We start from the raw sequence: 23,989 nt of genomic DNA, 5'->3' as shown, positions 1-23,989 counted from the left end.
TTGTGGTAGATTCATTATGCCTGTCTACAACTCCAGGCAAGGACTTAGTCTGTTGAAATCTTTAGTTCAGAAGACCCATTGTATTAGGCTGCTAGCTAAATTAGTTTACCTTGGCTTATGATATTTTGAGAGGGTGGAGGGGGATTTAGAACTTTTTGGAACAAGATAATAGGTAATAGATAACTTAAAAGTAGATTCTGGTTTACACTAAATATTTAATGACTTCATATCACACTTCGTCTTAGGCAGCAGTCTTATTGATTCAGTAGTTGCTACATTTTCTTTGAGGGCTGTTTTCTGCTCCACCGCCTCTTTAGCTCTTTTGTGCTTGGGACAACCAATTTGTTTGCAAACTGAGATTTATGTTTTATAATTTTATTTTTGTTACTTGGCCAGAATTATATATGTCTAATTGTATTACTAATGCTTTGGGTTCTTTTGGACCATGGATTTTTATTTTGAATGGATTGTAAGCACTCAAATCTTTTCATGCAGATATCACTTAGTGTTTTAAAACTGCCCTGTACTGAAGGCTGTGTAAGAACAGTTCAGGACTGTCCACTGTTGCAGGCCAATGCAATTGAAAGTAAAAAAGTTTCAATTCAGACAAGTCTGGTTTTGTTGCTATGATGAATCTCTTTCCTCCATTTAACTTGGAACCCAGAGACTTAAAACTATGTATGTGAGCACTGGCTGTTTTCTTACTAAGAACATTATGTCAACCTGAGTTTCTGCTGTTATATATGTTGGTGGGACCTGCTTTGTTTATATCTAGAATTATACTAGAAACTTCATTCAAAGCAAGACTGCTGTCCCTCCACTTCTGAAATGTTTGTCACTTGAGAGAATGGGGAGAAAAGGAGAGACTGGTGGACAGGGTTTCAGTTGTAGAATTTTTTTGTTCCCGCCTTACAATGTAAAAATATGGGGAGGAGGTAAAAATTTCTCATATTTTCAACTGGATTTTTTTGCATGTTTCAGCTAATTGTGGGGTCATTCTGTAAGGTGAACGTTGCTTTCACTGGCAGCTAGTTGTAGTTGTTGAGTGATTGTTTTTAATTTTTAAATATTTTTATTTGCATAACTATTGACCGTGATCTTTATTGAGGACCTATTTTCTTTTAATTCTTCGCAGAATTTATCATTCCAATTCTAAAAAACATGTTTGCTTTCAAAAATTGCTTACTGATAATTTTGTTCCTTTTAAGGTATGTTGCAGAACTCTAATTGCTTATGCAATTTCCATCTCAGGTTGAGGGGAAGGAGTTTAAACTTTAAAGTCATAATATATGCTGTATTGATCACTTAATTACTTTTTCTCGTAATCATTTCTCCTGATGAGCTTCTGAGGTCAGTGCCAGTATTCCTACCATTCAACCAGGACCCTGGAACCTCCCACAGGGGTCTGAGCTGTGATTTTTCCGCCCCACCCCCAGTTGATGGGAGACTCCTTTGACAGTTCTTGGTAATAGAGGGGTCTGGCTGTTCTATTTCATCTCAGAATGATGTCATGGAAGCTTTGTTTTTCTAATCAAAACATTTCAAAGTTTCCCCTATATGGGAATTGTCAAATTAGCAGAACTTCCCACTACCTGATTTTTTTTTTTTCCTGCTGAGCTTGTAAATACACAGCCTCATGCAGTAGAGCTTACTTTTTCTATGAAACTTAGAAGGGTTCTAAATATTGGCTTTAACTCCTGCTGAGGGCCGTAAGAGAAAACTGGGTAAGATTGTTTGCGAAAAGCACAATTAAAAATAGGTAGTTTCAGTCAGATTCTGCGTGTATGGTATTTCTTATACTTCAGTCCTTTGAAATATTTTAGTTACATTTAAATATGGTCTCTGTGTTGTGAGTCTAAAAGTATTCTTTGGACTAAAGACAGATAATTACAATCTTCTCAACATTTTGATATTCTTAAAAACCCAGCCTGAATTACGGTTGAATAAAGAAACAGCTAGGTAGTAAATTGACTTGTAAGTATTTATTTGACAACAGTTACAGTAAATACACCAAATTTGGTAACAAAAAACCTAGAAGTTCTCATCATGGTGGTTCTCAACAGCTATCATGTGTTTATTCAACTTGCTTTTGATCCGAAGCTGTCTTGTGTTTTAAGGATCTGTAGCTTTTTGTGTGTACAACTGTTTCCCACTGCAGTTTTTGTAAGGCTTTAAATCGTCATATGAAATTGGTGTCATCATTATATTTTTGTAACAGTGGTTATTGCATGAGAACTGTTTACTACAGCTATTAGTATGTTATGATACACACGTAAGGAAAAACTCAGTAGTGTGTGCAAAGTCAGTTAAATTTTGTAGTAACATTGATTTGTTGCTTAAAACTAAGTCACGCTTTGGGAATATGATTATTGTCGTCTTATCAGTGATGTTTACATAATGCTAATAAACTGTAAGGAGATCCTCGGTTTGCAACGTATGACAGGGCAACAAGCCTAAAGATAACATTATGTACCTGTACACTGTAAGATCTTGGCTAACACCTCACTTTAAAGAAGACTTCAAAAAGCAAGCTTGTCTGGTCCAGTTTTATAGCTAGCATTATAATTGGGTGGTAGACGGTACCAAACTAGCAAGTTAGGACTGTATTGGGAAATAACAAGACAAACTCCCATGGATAGATAGCACTTGATTATTCTGGAAAGGTTTCCTTACAAATACACTGAAAAACAGCTAGGTACTGAGAGACAGTGGGGAGGGAAAGAGAAGGGAGTCTCCCTTTGAGTCCAGACAACTACTGTTAAGGTGGGCATCTAACTAAATCATTTCAATGACCAGCCAATGAATTGGCTTAATGAATGTAGGGATGGGTTTCTCAGGATGGGGAGTCTTGTCACAGAGGACTTGTACGTAATTTCCCTTGGGAAGATAAATGCTTCATCTGTTCGGTTCCAAGGTCTTGTTTGTTATATTTTGAATATACTAAACATTTCAGGGAATTTAATTCCCATTGAGAGAGGGTGGGAATACTAGGATGAGCTTTGCCTAGATGTTTTTTCTTTACATGAGTGCAAGTTGCTTCCCCCCCCCCTTAGTTGACAAAATGAGATGTGCTGTAAATTTCAGTAGGGGAAAAAGTTTGGTGTTATGGACAGTATAGGCATCCTTTTGTTAAGCATTTTGCTGCAAAGAGAAGATTTTTTGATATGCCATTTCCACCTATTGCTGTGTTTGAGTGTGTTACGATCTACATCTGAGGAAAAGTTCATAAATAAAGCAATTCCATGATCTCATGCTGTTGGTGTTATTTTTAAAAGGTGATGCTATTTTTCCATGCTAACAAATTATTCTTAATGTTAGTCTTGACATTTATTCATGATATATATTTACATAACCATACAAGGTTCTTTCCCTTGTATATGAACCTTTGTAGTATTAGTTTGTGAGTTGATAACAAATGCTTTTGTCTAAGTGGAACTGAATATTAATGCCATGACACACAACAGTGTTGCGTCAGCCAGCTGTGGGAATGTCTTTCTCTTCTGAAATATGACTTTTAACAGTTGCATTGTATTAAATGAAGTACTATCTTACCTAGTCTAGTATGCCTAATTATTTTTGGAAATTATGTTTGAGAGCATGTTTATGCAATTTGGAAGTAGAATGGAAAAGGTATTTTAATGTGTTGAATTATAGAATCATAGATTGGTTTGGGTTGGAAGGGACCTTTAAATGTCATCTAGTCCAACCCTCCTGCAATGAGCAGGGACATCTTCAACTAGATCAGGTTGCTCAGAGCCCCATCCAACCTGACCTTGAATGTTTCCAGGGATGGGGCATCTACCACCTCTCTGGGCAACCTGTTCCAGTGTTTCACCACCCTCATCGTAAAAAATTTCTTCCTTACATCTAGGCTGAATCTACCCTCTTTTAGTTTAAAACCATTACCCCTTGTCCTATTGCAACAGGCCCTGCTAAAAAGTCTGTCCCCATCTTTCTTATAAGCCCCCTGTAAGTACTGAAAGGCTGCAATAAGGTCTCCCTGGAGCCTTCTCTTCTCCAGGCTGAACAACCCCAGGTCTCTCAGCCTGTCCTCATAGCAGAGGTGTTCTGCTCCTCTGATCATTTTCGTGGCCTCCTCTGGACCCGCTCCAACAGGTCCATGTCCTTCCTGTGCTGAGGACTCCAGAGCTGGACGCAGTACTGCAGGTGGGGTCTCACCAGAGCAGCATTAGAGGGGTAAACCAATTCAGGTTTGATAAGATAGTAAACTCAGTATGTGTTCTACAATTTTTATCTTACTTGATGCATTTTTTGGAAGAATTTTGTACAAGGATTATCTAAGTAAGGCAAAGGATTATGTTATCAGAGATTGAAGTGACAAGCAATGAATTAATTATTCAAAAACTCTCTTCAGCTACTGCTACTTTTATCCCTTACTAAAACTTGTCTCTGTTAAACAGTATTCGGTTTAAAAATTTATCTTTGAATCTACATTTATTACTCACAACCAGAATATTGTGTTTTCAGTGTTGTTTAGGTGTGTATGTCTATTGTTTTTAGAAAAAAAATGTATTCCTTCTTTGAGTCTTACTGATGCTAACTTTAGCTACTCTAAAATTCTGCCAAGGGACCTATTTTATTTATCATAAATAAATAAAAGTCATGAATGCAGTAAGGAGACTGATCTTCTTATAGTAAAAATCTATTTCCACAGCAGTTTAAACCTGTCTAAGCTGGTGCTGTTCCAGTCCTTCCCTCGCCCTGGTACTGTTTCAGGTGTTTGTACTCTTCAGTGAGCTGGTCCTGCATGCTAACCCACCACAATTAATTATCTACCAGTTTGGTTGCCTGAGAGAAAATATCAATGCCAGGTTAGGCGTGGAGTGGGAATATGGATTCAAGGAAGGTTGAGAAGATTGTTGCAGCACCACTTTGAATCAGTATGACTTGTCATTGGGGTGCACTCTGAAGTTAACTGTTATTAAATCACTGAAATAACTGAAGGCTTACAGTAGTTGCAGAAGGAATTTTTAATAAGGAATTTACCCAGGTAGCATGGCTTGTCTCTGTGTTAAATGTGTTCAGGTAAGTGCTGTTTATAATATATAGGAAACGGCCTAAAAATATATATATATATATATATAAAAATGTATATTAGAGTGATTATAAACTGTAATCAAAGTGAAAGGAAAAAGCAAACTGGGGAAAAAGATAAAGCTACATGGCTGAATAATTTATAAGAGGAAATTTCTGTCTTAACTCAGGGCTTTCATATTTTGAACAAACTACATCCTTGACAGGAAGGAATGAGATCAAATAAAGAAAAAAAAAATTATGTACAATAAATTGTTTTCTTCATATACATATAACGTCTTTTACCTCGAAAAATCCAAAAGCAGAGGTAGTTTGCTAACTTTTATTTAAATTTGCTATGCCGAAGTCTGTACCACTATTACAAAACTTTGGGGCATAAGCAGATGAAACCTATTTGACCTAATTGACCTTCAAATTTCACTTTAATTTAAGAATAAAAACATCATGATTTGTGGAGCATTTTTCTGATATAGAGAAAAATTGAGTGTTTTTCTGATTTATAGATCTCATTAAGGGATTTGGAAGGAGAAGAAAACTAAATATAATAAGGGTATTGTGTGTCAGTATTACTGACATAAGGTATTGCTGCTTACAAACCTGTTCCAGAACTTACTCTTTCCTTTTGCAGCTTTTTATTGATGGTGTTAGAAAGTCAACCACAAGGGTTAATCAAATCAGTATATACTACTACAGTACACTACTTGTTGCTTTCTCTTAAGTATCAATGAACTTATGACATTCTGCGGTATACCAATGAAAAGCCTTAAGAGCTCCTTTAGCAGATATTTCATGGTTTCTGGATTCTTCTATTTAAGAATTTTAAAGATAGCTTTTGAGAAAAGCTATCCGGTTGGACTCGATGATCTTAAGGGTCTTTTCCAACCTTAATGATTCTATGATTCTATGAAAACGAATAATAGCTTGCCGAACGTAAAATTCACTTATGCCCCTAAAAATATAGTGCAAAAATATTTCCTTCTTTCTTTCAGGTACTTAGTGTGCGTATTAGACAAATGCTTGCCTACATTGAATTGCTTGGCAAGTACTGACTGTGAAGTAAAAAACCAAAACAAACCCCCAAAACCCAAAGAAACCCTCCCAAACACCACCCCCCCAAAAAACCCCAAACAATATCCTCCCAAAACCAACAAAACAAAGAACCCCGCTAAACCCACAGGTTAAAAAAACCCAACCAACCAAACATAAAAACCTTCTTTTGTTTAGAAATTTGGCAATATAAAGTTGTGTGACTCTAAACAGCACATATTTTTCTCCAGTCTCGTGTCATTTCGCACACTGGTTTAGAAGATCTTTAAAAAATAAAATTATTTAAAAACTTCCATAGGGCTCTTTATTTGTGTTTCATAGTACATTATTGTCCACAAATGTTTGTTCTGAATACGTTTATACTTGCTTTGGGTAGTACTTGGGAATTTTTTCCATCTCCCACCTCGTCAACCCTCTTTGGTACCACAGGGTAACTTTTTAAAGTTCTTTCCCATGTGCTGGTCTCAATGCCTGAGGACAGTAAGTGTGCAAACACCCACTTAGGAAGGTCTGTCCCATTAGAACTTTCTCTAGAAGCAATAATGATGACCAGTTTCTCTGGTCTGTTATGGTATCAGCAAAAAAAAAAAAAAAAAAAAAAGTATGTGAAGATACAGTATCTTGCGTCCTGTTTCCTTCCAATTTTAAGCTTGTATATTGAGATACAAGATTTGAATGATTTCCATTTTGAATTAAGTCTGTTTAGGAATTGATTCAGTTCCTACTGTGTCGAGGAATAAACTTCTCAGTATAGTTATCTGAACTGCTTGACTGTTCTGGGATGATACGCTGCTCAAAGTCAAGAATAGGAAATCTGACCCCACAGTAGTGTCTGTCAGTAAATATTTTATCAGTGATATTCTGTGCTGCTGTAATTGCTGTAGCTGTTAATAGAAATTGTAACTTGGTCCATCACTTTCAACAAATATGCACTCTGGAACTTTAGACCTATGATTTGTTTCCTATTCTAGAGAAATTGCAGGGAGTTACTAAGCCCTTGTTTTTAAAAAGAAGAGAAGGCAAGATCACATGCATTTGAATGCAGTTATTTTGTCCAATTTGCTCTTGATTTGTCTGATTAAAATATTGTCTTTATTCTGCGTACAATTGTATAAAGCTGTTTGCTCTTAATTCTTTGGAACTGTGTTTTTCTGGACTCTCTTTCTTTCTTTCTTGTTCTTCTGTTGTAATCTGTATGCTTGACCATAGTTTCTCTCTGTCAGATAATAGAAAGAGAGTTTGAATTTAAATGTACTTTTATTGTGTGGGCTCATTTTCCAGCAAGTTTAGTAAAGTACATTATCAATGACACTAGAAAAGAGGGTACTCTTTACTAAGGATAGAGAGGAGTGTAATCTGATTTCCAGTTTCAGTTTAAGTGCATATTAACACTATTCAATTAAAGAATATAGCAGGCATTTCTCTCTAATGTTGCTGTAATATTCAAGTTGTCTTATTTTTTATTCCCTGATCTGTCAGGATATCCCAAGGTCAGGGGAGGGGGGGAGATGAGTTAAGTAGCTTTCATGTTGAGTGAGGTGGACAAGAAGCATCAGTGTGGAGTTTTGGTGTTTGCATATGATGACTTCAGTAGTACTACATGCAGCATAAAAATCGTGAAGCATTTATATATTTTTAATTTTTTTGTTGCGCATTTGGTATGTCTAGTTACCCTTCTCTTCATGAGATTTACTGCTGTTCTGCAACGCCTGTTTCCTTTTGCCTTTGTGCAAAAAGCTGTTAATAAGATTACATTGACTAGATATAATTACGTTAATTTCATTTAAAGCAAGTGCAAGTATCACTTACAAGTACTGCAGTTACTTGCTTAGTCATAAAACATTGGGAACCAGTTGTCATAAGAAATCTGTCATCACTTCAAATGTTCAAATGAAAGCCGGTGGAACCAGATGCAATTACTTAAATCTGCAATGGTGTAATTCACTGTATTGTTTTAGCTTATGATAAATAACCATAAAGATCTTTGGACAATAGCAAGAGATTATATTAAGTCTCTAAAGCAGAACTAAAGTAAATTGTTGGTTTGTTGCACAAACATGTACTGCGTACTTTGGAATGAAAGGGAATGAGTTCTGGGAGAGAGGATGGTGGCTGGAATCTTCCACCACCTCCATTTACTTTGGGGGTGTTAAAAGTAAAGGTGTTCTTGACTCTTTGTGTTTGCTTTTTGGATGTATAACACAGCAAATCTTTTGAGAACCTTAGAAGTCAGGGGTGTAGTATATTTTATTAAATGTTTTCCACATCATCCGAATCACATTGGTAGCTCTATTAGCCCCTGCAGTGTCCTGACAAGGAAGTCAAGAGGATTTTTTATTTTTGTTTCACTCTTCCTCCCCATTCCTCTTGCCTGAGCATTATGAGACAGAGAAAGTGTATTGAGTTAAGAAGCATGGTTCAAATCTTGTCTGTTTTATGTCTTTGCACTGAAGTCTGGTGTCTTAGGAGATGTGTATAATTTCCTCAATTTATTTATAAAACTGTGTGAGTTACTTTTAGGCAAGGTTAGTAATCAAACCCAAGCCTATAAATGGAATGACTAACCCCTTTGACAATAGCAGTAATCTCTCTCAGATGGAAGGGGTCACATAAACTTCTCTGTTGACTTTTTATCTAGGCAATAGACTGCACTCACCTGTGAGTTACTGAAAGAACCCACAGTTTCTGCTCCGCAGTGATATACTGTTGAGTTGCCAGTCTCTTCAGTGCAGTGTCAAAAGTGTGAGTTATGTCCTCTATGGCTGGACCACATCGTAGATTAATGGTTTAGTTGAAAAGATGGATGTCTGTATTGGGATGCAGAAGTCCAAGAGAATAGTAAGCACGAAGTATTGTACACAGTTGACCAGTAGCATGAATTCAAGAGAGTGAACTAAACTCCTCTTGCAAACAAAACTTTTTCCTATATTGCATGGGATGTGCTTTCATGTACCTAAATACACCTCCATTCCATGCATTTCACATCTAGCAAGTGATTGAATTTTGCCTTTATGTACTCTTAAAATATAAAACTGACTTAGCAGTTCATGTTAGCCTTTGTTTCACATAGCTTAAGCTGTACCACTCCCTTTCGTAAACTAGAAAGCTTCCTGTAGCCCTCGGTTTCCCACAACATTGCTGCTGAATGGTTTGCTGGGCTTAAAATGGTAGGGAGGGATGAGACCAGAAGTATTCAGTGTGGTAGAGGTAGCTTGGGAAAGGTGGTGTCTCTGATCCTTTGGCAACAGAAAATCTCCCATGTTGTATTCCCTTGTAGGGCTTTCTGCATAGCAGGAGAATACCTTTCCCTATTCTGTATTTGTCGTTTTTCCTCCAGGAAACTGGAATTGATGGTTAACTGAAATAACTCTCAGGCTTGTGCTCTTCCCTAAGCTGCCCTTGGTGGATGGTATATCAGGGTATGGCTGTTTACTTACAAAATTTCAGAAGCTCATCCAAGATTATCAGCTTTAGTGAGAATTTAATGGTCAAGTTTCATGGAGGTTAAAAATGCGAATACTTCCTGTTGCAGCACTGCTGAGAGAACTCAATTGTGCTTTCAGGACTAAGTGCGAGATGTGAATACAAAGTATAAAGATAAGAGGGATCCTACATAAAAGGGATTAATCCTGTATTTGTTATTAAGGGCAGTAGTTCTATTTTAAAGTTACAGCCAAGCACAAAATTTTGCATCTCTATTAAATATTGTCCCTGCTCAATAAACCTTTTGAGTATGTGTTGGAATCTGAAGCATGTGCTTAACTGCTTTGCTGAATTGGGGCCTTCATTACCAAATTGCAGGTGTATGTTAGCTTAAGTATTTAAGGAAAAAAAAAAAGTAAAACAATGCTTATTTTGTTCTGTTCAATGTAGTTTGCTACATTAATGGAAAACATCAGAAATGCTGTGCTGTTGCTATGCTGTCCGAAACAGATTTAATATAGTTAATGGCTTGAGTGTTCAGTATGAGATAGGGTCCAGTTAAGAATTAACATGGAGTGATGAAATGAAAATTTAAAAATGAAAGTGAGATTCTACTTTTTTGTGCATAATATTATTGTAGAATGAGGCTCTTAAATGTTTTCCTGTTTAAAAGTGTGTTTCAATGATATTTTGTAAATTCTTATGTGGATATTAGAGCATTTGTTATATGTGTGCAATAGCTGGGGCTCTGTAAACATTTCCATAATAAACTTCTCTGTATACTAGGGCTTAATAACTTGCTCATAAAAACGTGCTTTGGGCATAAAAGTGGTGTACTGGTCTGCTAGAAAGCTTGTGCTTTAAAAATAAATGAGATTATTTAAAGAGGGAGATTTGGAAGGAAACTGAAGAAAAGTGTGCTGTACCTAACTCATTCCTGATAAATATTTGATCAATATGTTCTTTAATAAATAAAAAACCCACCTAACTAGACAAACTAGTTCAGTGCTGAGCTAATCTTTCTAGCATACTGAAAGTCTGAACTTCCATCTTTAAGTCTATTGCTACATGAAATGTTCATACATGTAATGTAAATAAAGCATTAGTTCCCTATTTTCAGGTACATCTCATAGGTTTGAGAACTTGCCTGGCTTCTTTAGTTTTCTTTTTGCTAAATTTAAGTGGACAAAGGGGTTTGAGTGTTTCTTTATTAAACGCGTTTTTTCAGTCTCTGATAATTTCAGTTATTTCCTTCTGGAAAGTCTCCCATTAATCTACACATTTCCTGAAGAGTAGTGTCCAAAGCTGGGCACATTGCTCTTAGGCCTTTGAAGAAAGCAGGAGGATTATCCTTCTGTGTATTCTGGGGTGCTTCATTCTTTGATCTAAGTATCTGTACAATGGCTACTGTATAGAGGCTATTAAATAGAGTACTAGTTAACAGTTCCTTAATTGTTTCTTTTGCTGGCTCGCTTGCCGAGAAGAAACTGTCACAATAAACAGAAGAAGGAAACATGTTTAGAAAGGAAATGAATATTGATTTTTAGCACACCTGTTAGATATACATCCGTGTAACATTGTCTTGTATCAGTTTTGGTATGCAGACCTGTAAAATAAGCTTTTCTGTAAGATAAGATACCTATAAAAGGCCTATGGTCTGTTAACAGGGAAATAATTATTTAACTGTGAAACCTGGCTTTGCTTCACTAGCGTGTTACTGAAAACCACGGTGGCTGAGAGCTATTGATTCATACTTTAGTTTCATATGAAAAGTTTCAAAATAAAGATTTGTTTTGTTTTCCTGATACTTTATTCCATCTGGAATTGGAGAAATAAGCTGAAGGAGTCTGTATTTTTACTGGCTATCCCCCCGATGATTTTTCTCTTGCAGAATAACCTCAATGTTGCTTGTGGGATATTTGCGCTCTGAAGCAGAACCACTCAGGCACACGTGCTTTCCATGCAAAAAGTAAATCAGCACTGTATAAAACACATCAATGTAATAGGGTTTGTATTACTGTGGTGCTACCTGTGTAGTTTCAGTAGTCCAAAACACCTTTGGCACACTGAAGTCCTTTGTTACCTGTCACAAATGTGGGCCTGTAACACGCTATAGGAATTGTACACTAGAGGGCTTTTTTCCTTTTCTCCGCTAACATAAAATTAGCTAGTGCTAAATGAGCCCACCAGATCTTTGCTTCTTTTCTTTCTTTTCCTTATTTAAAATATTGGACTATAATGAGAAATAGGAGAGAAAAGCAGTGAAACAAGGTACGTTCTGGCTTACTATAAGTGCTACGAAGTCTTTATTTTTACTTAGCAATGCTGTGGAGGAGCAGAGAAGTACTTGCTTCTCTTAGCAATGTGTCTTCCGACCAAGGCAAATCTCACAAGTCTAGATTCAGTAGGTGTTCGCTTGCATGTTTGTTAGCTTTGAGATTCTTTAGGAAAGGTTCAATTTGATACTGTTGTTTTTTTTTTTTTTTACCTTTAGATAAATATGTATATTAATATAATTTGCAGGTAACCAGGACATTTGAGGTATGGTCTGGAGTAACAGTATATACATTTAGGAGAAAGTTTTGGTGTTTACTAGATTATGGTTTCAAATCAGTTGGGTTTCATGTTCGTCTCTGGCATTTTACAGTAAAGTTCAAAATGAATATTGTGTATTGTGAAAGACATAGACTTTTCAGTAGGTATAAATCTTCATATTTTCATTCAGGGTTTGACCTTGAATGGATGCATAGGCATGAGAATAGATAGTCTGCAGTTTTCTTTTTTTGTCCTTGCTGGATATAAACTGAAATCCCTCAATGATATTTCCCATAGGAAGGTGTGTGAAATCAAACGAGGGACATAGTCCCTTGAAAATAAGGGTAAGCGAAAAATAGAGTTGAAAAACAGCCAAATAGTGTGAGCAATATTTACATATGCATTTTTAGCTATTGTAAATTAAGGCTTAATTTCCAGGTGAAGTGGAGTGTGGAGTGAATTTGAAGAAATAAAATGGGAGAGTCCCAATTTCTTGAACATCTCTTTCTCTTATATTTTAGCTGTATTATTGAGAAATAGAAAGCAATTAGCTTCTAATGATGTAGTTGAATGAAATCTGAAAAAAATGACATACATATACATATTCTTTTTCTACTTTCGTACTTGTTTTTCATTCATTGCCTAGTACTCTAACAATGCTGAAGATTTCAGACGTGTTCTGCAGATGACAGCTAACAAATTTGTATTTACCAGACATAAAATGTTGCCACTGTATTATCTAGTGCTGTTCAACAAACATTGGAAGAACAACCAAGTAACTTCTATTTTTCTGTTGTCTTCAAAGGGACATCAGAGATGGCTTCAGAAGAAAAAGCTTCTATCCTTCTCATTATATGAGAGAGCGATCCCCTCACAAGAGGGACTCTCCTTTCTTCAGGGAATCACCAGGGAGCCGAAGGGATTCTCCGCACAGCAGATCTGGCTCTAGCGTCAGCAGCAGGAGCTACTCTCCTGAAAGAAGCAAAGCCTATCCTTTCCATCAGTCCCAGCATAGCAGAAGTATGTCATCTTTACATAAAAGAAATATTTCTTCTCAGCAAGGTAATGCTGGATTAATGATGAGAACTGGTTGGTGAGGTGAAACTGCAACTCACTGTATAAGCCCTTTTTCTTTACATGCTGTCTTTTACAATGAGAAAACTAGACATTTTGTACCAGTTATGTGTTGTCTGCTCTTTGGTTGTTTCATTGTACTCTCTGTTCCCTTATGTATTTCGTGTGGGAGATTGCAGGTGTTATTTCAGTAGCAGCTCTAGACTGACTGTAGGAGTTTCAGCTGCACAGCTTTTTCTAGTATCATATGGTTTTTTATTTTCCTTTTAGCATCAACTGCTTCTGTTACTTCTTTATGTGCGTCATTGGATTCCCCTACAAGAAACTTTGCTGTCATCTGTAGCACATGAAGACTTTTCTTCCTGTACATACTGCTATATGTTACATTTTCTGACAATATTCTTAGAACTGTATTATTAGCGTTTTGAAGCTTTTTTTTTTTTTTAGCAATTTCATCTCATCGTCAGATTCTCTCAAATCTTGCTCTCCTCGAAGAAATGTGGAACATATCTCAGTTAAATCTATACTGTGTACATTCTGCCTTTTGAAAGCTTGCTGTTAATCTTCCCTGGAAGTCTAACAAATCATCTGTTTTGAAAATATTTAAGGTTTTCCTATTTAAATAATTTGCAAAAGAAAAGGCAAAATTGGTTTTTTTAGTATACTACAATCTGAGCCACTGCTGTTTCTGCAACGTATGTAAGTTAATCCAATTTGATTTCCCTTTCTGCAAATGCTTTCTAGTGAACTGTACAAACCTACTGTTCATTTTGGCAGCTTTTAAAAAATTAATTAGATTTTTCTTTTTATTCACTGATAGGCATATTGTGTGTTTCCAGAGTGGCACACTGGACCATTATGTAGCACTTCTTGCCAAAAAAGATCTTGTGGAGTTTAGTTAATATTATTTAAATATTGAGGAATCACTTCACTCCTTGTAGAATACAAATTATCTTTCTAGCTCATCACTGCGATTCCTTTAGTGTTTTGTGCCAATACTCAGTGAACATGAATTCCTGTAGGTGTAGAAGAGGAAGAGAAAAATATGATATTCAGCTAAATTTGTAGAAGTGTTGTAGATGTGCAGATCATAATTACCAGGAACAGGAAAAAATTGTTGTGAGAAACCATATAAAATTTTGGAATGTTTCAGCGTTTTCCTGAACTTTTGAGCCAACTTCTGTCACATTCGTAGTATATTGGCAGAATTACTCAAACAGTAGTGGAAGTAGATAAGTAGAAGCAGACACCTTCACAAATCAGAAAAGATGTTGGTCAAGAGAGGAGTTTACATTTAAGTCTGTGGCTTTGGGGATTTTTTTCCAATTGCATGGTTAAACACCTGTCCCCATCATCTTTAAATCAGTTTTAAGAGACCAGATGGCTTGTACACTGGACTATTTCTTCATAACTACCTGTTCCCTGGAAAATAGTACTACTAAACTGTTCCTCTAGATGACTGAATTAAAATGGCCTATTCGCAAAGTATAAGTGGCTTAAATAATACTTTTAGAATCATGTTTGAATATAATTTGTCTTAGGTAAGCTCATGTATTACATATTTAAAAGTAGCGTAAAGTGGGACATATCAGATGTATGTCAGCAGTACATTTTAGTCTGTACTTAAATGGATTTACAACATGCGAAGTATATACTATTTCATTCAGAACTTATAATACGGTGTATTTTTCAATAACATAATACTATTTAAAATCATGCGGTCTGAATCAGTTTGGCCTGATGACTTCCACTGAGGGAGGAATATCCCGTGTTCTCCAGCCCTTCATAGAATGGGATAAATACAGGATTTGAACAAAGAAAACTGGGGGGACATAAAGAAGCTTGGTAAAGGGAGGGAGAGCGCTGATGGGAAGGGACAGGCATTCAGCCGTGGTGGGAGAGCATGGAGAGAAACAGGGTGGTATTTCTTCACCGGGCTGGTCGGTAAGGGGTCTGTAGTGTGGTATGCCAAGGAGATGCAAGGTGGCAAGAAGTGGTGCTCGGAAGGCATCATGTTTGATTGCACAGCTAGGGCTTGTGTGTTCCAAATACCCACATGCATTCAGAAAAGATGGCCTTTTAATGTCTCCAAATTAAATGGTGGTTTCTCTCTCTGCTTAACTTTGAATAATTTACTGCCACTTCTATCAGTTTATTTCATCTATTCAAGCGCAAACATAAAATCCACTGAACTGAGATAATCTTTAAAGAATCCAGTGTGATGAAGGAAACATGTAGGAGGCAGAGTTAGAGTAGTCTGTATATTTAAAAGGAGGTAGCTCATCCGTGGGGCTGAAAAGCAGGTATCACAGGAGCAAAACTTCTGTGTTACTTGGTGGTGTCAAGGGAGACATACTGTGCTTTGGGGAGCGTGACGGATTAAAGACATAATTATTTCTATCTTCATGTTTTTGGCTTTGTCATATACTTTGTATTTATAGGAACTTCTAATTTTTCACGGTTTTTCTTTTTGCTATTTCTTTTCATTGTTAAAGAGCTTCTTTAGTTAAAGGTAATTCATAATTCATCTTTTGTTTTATGGCTACTAGAAATTCTTCAATAAGGCTGCTTGCTGTTTTTTAAGTATGTTCTCCTTTTAGCATCATCATCAAATTGAGGGCAAAAGTGGAGGGCAAAAATTTGGAATGTTTGCTTTGCCAGAGTAACTTCCTCATCTATTTTCAGTAGCATTTTTGAAAGACCCAGCAGTAGCTGTGAAGATTTTTGCATGGATTAGTAGGCCTTCAAAATCATAGCAGTAACTTACTTGCCTCTAACAATGTGCAGAGATGAGCAGGTGTTTGATCCTTGGTTTGTATTAAGTCTACGCTATACATATGGTTTGAAAAGGTGGGGAAAGAGTAGAAGACCAACTTTTCAAATACTTCTTAAACATTTCCTGTTGTTAAAAGTGTGCATTTTACATAGACTTGTCCTTACATTATTTGTGTAGGTAGCAGTGCATTTTAAAAAACACAACACAATTCAGTCTTATTTTGTGGCATTGAGTAAAAAAGGAAAATAGCTCAGCTATTAGGAGTGAGATGCCATGTTTTCTCTTTATTGCTTTGACTCATTAAATTAAAGCCATATTTGTTTATAGTTCTACTAAAATAATTTATATCCCAATTTTCATAAGTATTTGATAGACTTTTTGATTCATCCCTTTCTTAATTGTATTGATACAAATGTAATGGAAGCCAAGGTAAGTCTATATTTTTTTCCATTTGTGAACAGTCAACCATTTCTCAATGAGTGTGAATAGTCTAGTTAATTTAGGCCTACTGACAACACATTTGCTTTTCATGTTTACCTTTTGCAGGTCCCTTAGATGTAATCCATGGACCACAGGTTGAAAACTAGTAGTTTACACTGCAACCAGTTCTGCTGCTGCGGGCTGCCTGTAACTGGTCTGTGGCAAGGCTATGCACAGACTGTGATTAGCACAGTGAATTTGAATTGTCATTTTGCCGATTTTAACTCTTACAAGAAAAACACTGATAATACAAAGAGCGTCTATCCTGTGGTTGATAGAATACAGGACTGTTTCCCATGGCAGGGCTTTTCAACATACTGTGGCTTGCTAAACCAGTTCCTACACTGCCTGGTTTCCTGGAATGATTGACTGGTGTCTAATATTTCACCTGTTTCTATTATTACAGGAATATTAAAAAGTAAAACCGCATCATCTTGCCAAATCATATTGATACACCCTTTCAGTTAATGTTGAAAAGAAGGATAATGGGTTTTCCTAAATATGTGAAATAATATAGCTGTATCTTTTCTCTGTTTGTAAAGAGAAGAAAGTGTTATCAATATTTATCAGATGGTGGAGCATGTAGATTTCATGTCTGTCTTGAGCGAATTTCACTGCGGTTTTTCTAAGCCAATAAGTATATTTTCAACGTCTATCTTTAATATAATTTTACAGTCATTAATTTTTTCTTAATTGTAGGTAAAGAGAGGACGTCAGTTCAATCACTGAAAACATCAAGAGATGCATCACCTTCAGGCTCCACAGCAGTACCCTCATCAAAGGTGAATTTTCTTTCTGAGTACTTCTCACCGCAGTTTGAGATTGCTCGTTGTTGTTGGATTTTTTCCTCAATTGGAAGGAGATACTGTACGCAGCTGTTAAGGAAAGGAGCATCCTGAATTGCTCTGCAATCCAGCAGAGGATAAGTTTCCCTTTGTCTGGCAGGAAGGTGCTGATAATGCTGTGTATCTAATGATGACACCGACAAACCTTTTTATTCTGTATTCACTGTCTCATTTTAGGAGAAAGGGAGTTTTGTATATATTTAAAATTGTCATTTTCCGAAGTCAGGAGTGTGCTAGAAAAGGAATGGCAAGGAGAAAAATGGGGAAGCAGTTTTTAGGAGCAACAGATCAATTGGACAAGCCTGTACTTGCATGGAACTTCATCCTTCAATAATTCCTAAGCTGTGACTGGATTTGGAAACAGTGTGGTGAAGTGTCTGACTGACTGGGAAGATAATGTGGATAGCAGAGTTGGCTTGGAGGCAGGGCTGCTCGAGGATGTAGCAAGAATGATAGCGTTTACTTGGGAAGGCAGCCACGTTGCAAGATAGTTTGGTAAATGCTGTTTTATGTTCTAAATGATGCTGTTTAATTTCCCATCAAAAAAATCTTGTGGGCTGAGCATCAACTACATAATCTTGCTAATTAGTTAAATGGACAGGCTAATAAACACTAATGAACAATCAGCATTCAATATTGTTCTGGCTGTCCTGTGGCAGCAAAAACATTTTCACATCACAGACTGCTTGCCTGTAAATTATATTTGAGGTTAAAATGAACACTTCCACAGGAGTACTTTCTCTGAATTGTTGTGAAATACTTTAATGAGAAATAAAGAAACAATGCATTATATTGTTCGAAGTGAATAAGGTCCTATTAAAAAGTAGTATTTGCCCTAAGTAGCGTGGTGAACTAGCCTGGTTCTTGAGGTCTTTTTAATAAAACCAGTGCAATGCTTAAACAAAAAAAAATGGAAGAAAGAAAGGTGCTTTTTGTTGTGAGAAGGTGAGACTGGAGGAAATAATTAGGTGGGGAAAAAATCAGGCTTTGGTTGTGCTATGTCATTCTAAGTACTTATCCCTTATGCAGCTCTCTTAGAACTGCTGTGCTAGGCATTAGCTAATTGCCAATGTCCTTAAGGGGGGTGGCAAGCGATATATTTTCAGCAATGTAAATAAGGAAAGTAAGATAAAAGCTGTTATGCACAAGTTACACTGTTTTGGATTATAAAATAAACTTTATAATTAGTTCACCTATTTTGCTTACAGACTCCGCATACTACAACTCAATACCAAATCTTTGCTTCATACAAGCCTTTCAGAACAAGGAGCCATTGCAAAATCTCTTGCTCTCGTATTAATATTCAGTGTGAGCTTGAACTATAAAGTATTCTTTAAATGTTTTGCTTTCTTCTTCAGTCAGGTCTGATCTATGCTGTATTGGTTTTTTTGCTGGTAGTTTGCATATATCTACTGGCAGTGGATATCCACTTGATGTAAGCTACACAACATGAAACTTTGTGTGATGGAAATCATTTCCCCAGTCAACACGAATATTTATTGGGTATGCATCAGCTGCAGAAATGGAAGTACTTCAGTGACCTTTTATTGCTTTTTCTCTTGACATCCCGAAATCTGCTTGTAATGTACTGTCTTGTGTCAGTGGAGCCTCTTGGGGTGATGGCTGGATTACACTGACCGGTTAAGTGATATAAGTGTTTCACTGACATAGAAATATCAACAGAAAAAGTCTTGGCAAAACATGATGAACATCTCTGGGGCCAAGGTATTACAATCTACTTAGACTTCAGAAATGAGTCATATACTTCATTTTATAGATTAAAGGAGAAAATTTTCAATGCTCTGAGTTATAATTTAGCTTTGAAATACTTACAAAGGTATATGCTTCCGCAGCAATATCTTTTTTCACTGTAGTAACTGTATGCAAATCTGAAAAGGTATTCTTATCTGTCTTATAATTAATTTTTTACATATTCATGCACGTGAATTAATACATGTTGGTGTTATCTGATCTTAACCACCTGTTTAATTGACTACGGCATGAAATCTTTTGTGTTTCTCTTTAATAGCTGTCTGGACTGCAAGCCTTGGAGGCTATATCCAACATAATTAGAGCAAAAGGCAGATGTGTGAGACAGGGAAAGCTTCCCAGCAAAGATAGCAGAAAACTGACAGGTTTTTGCTGTTCTTATGTTATGTATAAGGTAAAAAAAGAAAAAAAGACACCTCTGTTTTGAGACAGGGGGGAAAGTTTGTTTGTTTTTTATGAGATATACTAGGTTGTTAATTTCTTGCAAGTTTGCAGCCTAAGTAAATGTATACATTCCTGTTCTTCAGTTGTAGCATACCTGTGGAAATACCATTACTTTATTACATAAAATGCACTCAGGATTTTTTAATGCATATTTATTGACATGTGACCTATAGAATTAAATTTAGTAAGATTAAATTAAACAGATTCTTTTTGCTGTATTCCAGTAGATGCTAGAGTGGTTAGTTTCTGTTTATGGCTTGTGGAAATACTGTAAGTCATGTGAGAGGTTATTTATCTTCATTTCATGCAAAGCTGACTGTCGGTGACAAAGATACTGGTCCTTCCTTTTGTTAGTATTGGCCAGAGCTACGTTTGAGGAAAGGGAGAGTCTCATAATAGTACCACGATACAAGATTTTTTGGCAGCTAGGGAAAAGTCAGGTTAAAGGTAAAAGTCGGGCGTACTATAGGGAATAAGAACATGGGGGGGAAAAAACTTGGCCGCAGATAGTTTGTAGTGAGACTAGTGTAAAAATAATTGTGTAGTTTGGAAAGGTGAGCTGAGCTAATTATTCTATGAATTATATTACCCCTTTCTTTTAAGAACCCTCTTTGTGCCCCTGCATATTGAACTTTGTCACCTCCTGACTCTGCTGGTTATAATTCTCTAATTTACACTTATAGAAAAGAGGGATTCCTATTTGAACATTACGTTGCGCTCCTCTTCTGGATTCAGATAAAGGTGGTGTCTTTATGACACACAATCCTGGAAGGGTTCTGTGAATTGTATACTTATGCCATATTACAGCACAAAGAGATGTTTGCATAATATTTTACTTGAGGTAAGCACAGAAGGTCTGAAGATGAAGCAGTCTTATTACAGGTCACAGTATTTACTTCCTCTGGGCAGTGATGTAATTTGGAATGAACAAAGAATAAGAGGGGGGAGTGTTGGTTTTTTTGGTTTGTTTTTTTTTTGTTTGCTTTTTTTTGTCCATCTATTTGCTAAGATAGATATTTTCGGGTAGAAATTGTGACAACCTTTTTGAGGCAGTAGGATTTTTGTATCTTTTTTAGATATCCACCTTAGTGTTTCAGTTTTTAATATTAGAGTTGTATAGATTCTTGGATGGATACTTCTATACATACAGTTGATTCAAATGAATTACCCACGTAGTGGTAACAAGATTTATAAAGATAGCTATTCCTAAAATGGTTTTGGTACGAGGGTATTTGTCATTGTCTGTTTGTTGCTCTGTCAGTAAAAGCCAAATTGTATTCTTAGAGAGAAATCAATTTTAAAATATTATTTATATGAAATCAGTTTTTAAATATTATTTATGAGTATTTCCATCTGAAAAGGTAGATTGGCCATAAAGCCATGACTGACTCTGTTATAAATGATGAACATTTCCCCCAAATAAAAAATAATGAATTTTAATGGAAGCAGCTCTGATCATTTAAAGTATGTATAAAATACTTTTTGTCCCTAATTAGCTAAGTTTTTATACCCTACACAGTATTTAATAGTTTAGTTTAAATTTGTTACAACCTTTTATGCCTGAAAATCACATTGAATTATTAGATCACTCCACAGTTGTATCTGATTTCTTAGTGCCCATTCGATCCATGTCTCTTTAAACTCAACTGGTCTCAAGCAATTTTTGTTATCTCTGTCCCATGAATTTAATAACCTGTTTCTGAAAATATGGTGCTTTTTTAACATTTTACTGAACTTAATTGATTTTTCTTTTTTTCTCTCCTCTCTTTTTCTTTTTTTCTCTGCTCTCTCCCCACCCACTTTTCTTTTTAAAGAAATCGGTCAGCAAATGAAATAGCTTCAGCTTCCTTATTTCCTGTTCTAAAATGTTTTGGGCATCTGAATAACTGTTTATTTTAGTTTTAAAGATGTTTCACCATGTGTAAATATATTTCATGTTAAACCTTGACTATGATGTTTTTGTACAGGCCTTGGATAAGAGCAACAGACTATCGGAAAAGGAACTTGCAGAAGCTGCAAGCAAGTGGGCAGCTGAAAAGTCAGAGAAGGCCGATGAAAGCAATTTACCTGAAATAACAGAGTATGATGTAAGACAGGAGTATTAATCGATTTATTTTAAGGTGTTACAACAATAGACTCTTGTTTTTCTGTACTCTCCTGAAAGGCACATTTTGTAACTTACTCCTGAATTTGTCTGCTTATGCTATTAAATGTTTGTTGAAAGGGAGCGAGATGGAGACTAAAGCCTTGTGATTTATTTATTTATTTGAAAAAATGTACAAAAACAGAGTTGGTTTTGTTAGTATAATTTTAATTCATGTTGAGCTACAACTGACAAAATAAGGCTCTAGCTCTCCCAGGGATCCTCCAAGGAACTCTTGCACTAGTGTAAGTATGTATGCCGACTTAACTGCTAAAATTAGCAAGGGACTTCTGAGTCAAAATACGAGCGTACATGTAAAACATAAGACTAGAAGAGAAACCCTGGTTTATTGAGTTCAGTTCCATGCCACGTCAGCCTGCCATGTCATGTATTCCTTTTCAGAAAGCAGTCCTCCTCTATATTAAAAATTAAGCTTTTGTCTTGGTACTGCAGTGGGTGGATGTTTTTTCCCCCAGAACCTTTATTTCATTAATAATCAGCATTAATTAATTGCCAGTTTATACACATCTGTTCTTCCCCCTCCTTGTCTTCTACCCCTTGCTATATTGAAGTGTGATTATAGACCTTTTCAGTCTTCGTTTTCTTATGCTGCTCTTGGATAGGATGTCTTCTTTGAATTCTGCTGTGTTAGTGGAAGATGTATTTGTCATCTAAAACAAACCAAATGTCATGTAATGTCTTTTTGTAAAATAGCCTGTTTTAATTCTGTGATCATTTCATCTTCAACTTTCACTTTGCTTCAACTTTAGAGGCACTCCTACAAAAACAAAATAGTACCTACTTTACAAAGTCACATCTTAAACTTTATGATTAATGGGTTTGTATTTTATATTTGTTTGTAAATAATTGAGGGAAAAGAAAAGCATCTTGGGAAGCATCAGACTTCCTCCTTGTATTTCACTTGTGGAGCCTAAGAGCTAGATTAGAGAAATAAACTCACTGGATCCATATTTATCTGAACTTTTAAGTCCTGTCCATTGATGTGATGGCTGAGCGCATCAACAGCTTCTTGATACTGGACAGGAAGATCCAGTTGGATAAATAAACTGTTCATTTCCTTCCAGGAAAAAGAAATTAAAGAAAAAAAAAGAGCGGGGCGGGGAGGGGTTGGAGGGAGGAAAAAGAAGCAGCAAACTGATCCAAGCATGAATGCCATGCAGAGGAAAACATATACGTGGACATTTCTGAGAGGTTCAGGAGAGTAACAGTGAAGAGAAATGCCCGTCCTGTTCTTGATGAGGGGAAGGTAATGCAAGGGAGGAAAGAACAGAGTGGGCCATATGGAGGAGAGTTGTTTAAAGCTTCCTCTGTGCCTCAGAGAAAATTGCAGTGGCAAAAAGACTCAAAATAAAGAAAGACTCAAAATGAAACAGTTGCAGTTGATTATGGCCGAGTCTGAGGTGATTTATTGACTAAGAAAGTGTGCTACAGGAATGCTAACGAAGGAGGTGAGGCATCTCAGTCTGAGTCCTAGAAGAAAGGATACTTCTCACCTTGATTAGTAGGCTGTCATGTATGAATTGCAACAGGTTTTAACTTTTTCCAGTTTATCTTACATAGTGCTTAATAGTTGAATTTTGTGTTGCGCTGAACTTTTTAGCAGCCTGTACTCCCTCTCAGGCATTTCGTGATTTACTGCAGTAACAAGATTTGGGATGCAATCTTAATGGTTTGTATTGCTGCTAAGTTTTGAGAGGTGCTCGTAGGACCACTTAAGCTTCTTTTTTTTTTTTTGTCTAATGCCTTTCTCTTTCATGTTAGTTAAGTCTTAAGATTATCCACCTCTTTATTTTTGATTATAGAAAATATTTTTATGCATCTTCTTCAATTTTCAAATCTTATTTAAAAAGAAAAAATTACTACATTCTACAAATCTGTTCCATAATATTGGATTTAAATATGCTGTAGTAATTTCTTCTCTTTTTACATCTTCTATATAGACTCCTTGGAGTCAGAGTCTGTTTTCTTCGGGGCAGGGATACTGTCTTAATTTTTGTTTTAGAGGGAAGCTTATACAATTTTGGTACTTCAGTAAGATTTCTCATATTATCAGGAATCCTTTAACTGCGGAGTTTGCTTTTGCTATATAATAGGTATCTCTGTTCCTTTAATATTAAACCTGTGGTCCTGAATGCTGCAAGAGTTCTTTCTGACAGCATTTTGATTTTGTTGATGCCTATTTACCTTTGATTTTGTTACTTTTATCCTTTCCCAGAAAACTAATCCCACTTTCATTGTGGATTTTTCTTGCTAGCTGGTGTTATAAATATCATATACAAGTTTATTCTCAGCAGAAGGGCAGGTAAAGGTTATCTGACATCATTGTCTTTACACAGTTAAGACTGAGTCGGAGGTTTTTTACGATGTCATGTTTTC

At 36.2% G+C, this 23,989-nt stretch overlaps 1 protein-coding gene across 2 annotated transcripts in view; it reads left to right on the top strand.

The window, feature by feature from the left end:
- The window catches only part of PPHLN1 (periphilin 1), a 73,085-nt gene that overhangs the window by 16,639 nt on the left and 32,457 nt on the right, over nucleotides 1-23,989 (top strand). Inside the window, exons 6-8 of one of the 2 annotated variants that reach the window (XM_082309784.1) lie at nucleotides 12,866-13,080; nucleotides 17,090-17,172; nucleotides 21,417-21,536. In XM_082309784.1, coding sequence (XP_082165910.1) covers nucleotides 12,866-13,080; nucleotides 17,090-17,172; nucleotides 21,417-21,536 — 418 coding nt within the window. Of the gene's footprint in view, nucleotides 1-12,865; nucleotides 13,123-17,089; nucleotides 17,173-21,416; nucleotides 21,537-23,989 lie in introns of both variants that reach the window. The other variant, XM_082309783.1, reaches the window with a different exon arrangement.

The sequence above is a fragment of the Platalea leucorodia genome, assembly GCF_965183815.1.
Source record: "Platalea leucorodia genome assembly, chromosome: 4".
In the NCBI taxonomy this organism is placed as follows: Eukaryota; Metazoa; Chordata; class Aves; order Pelecaniformes; family Threskiornithidae; genus Platalea; species Platalea leucorodia.
Note: the sequence above shows the minus strand (reverse complement) of the source record. Positions and strands in the feature narration are given on the sequence as shown.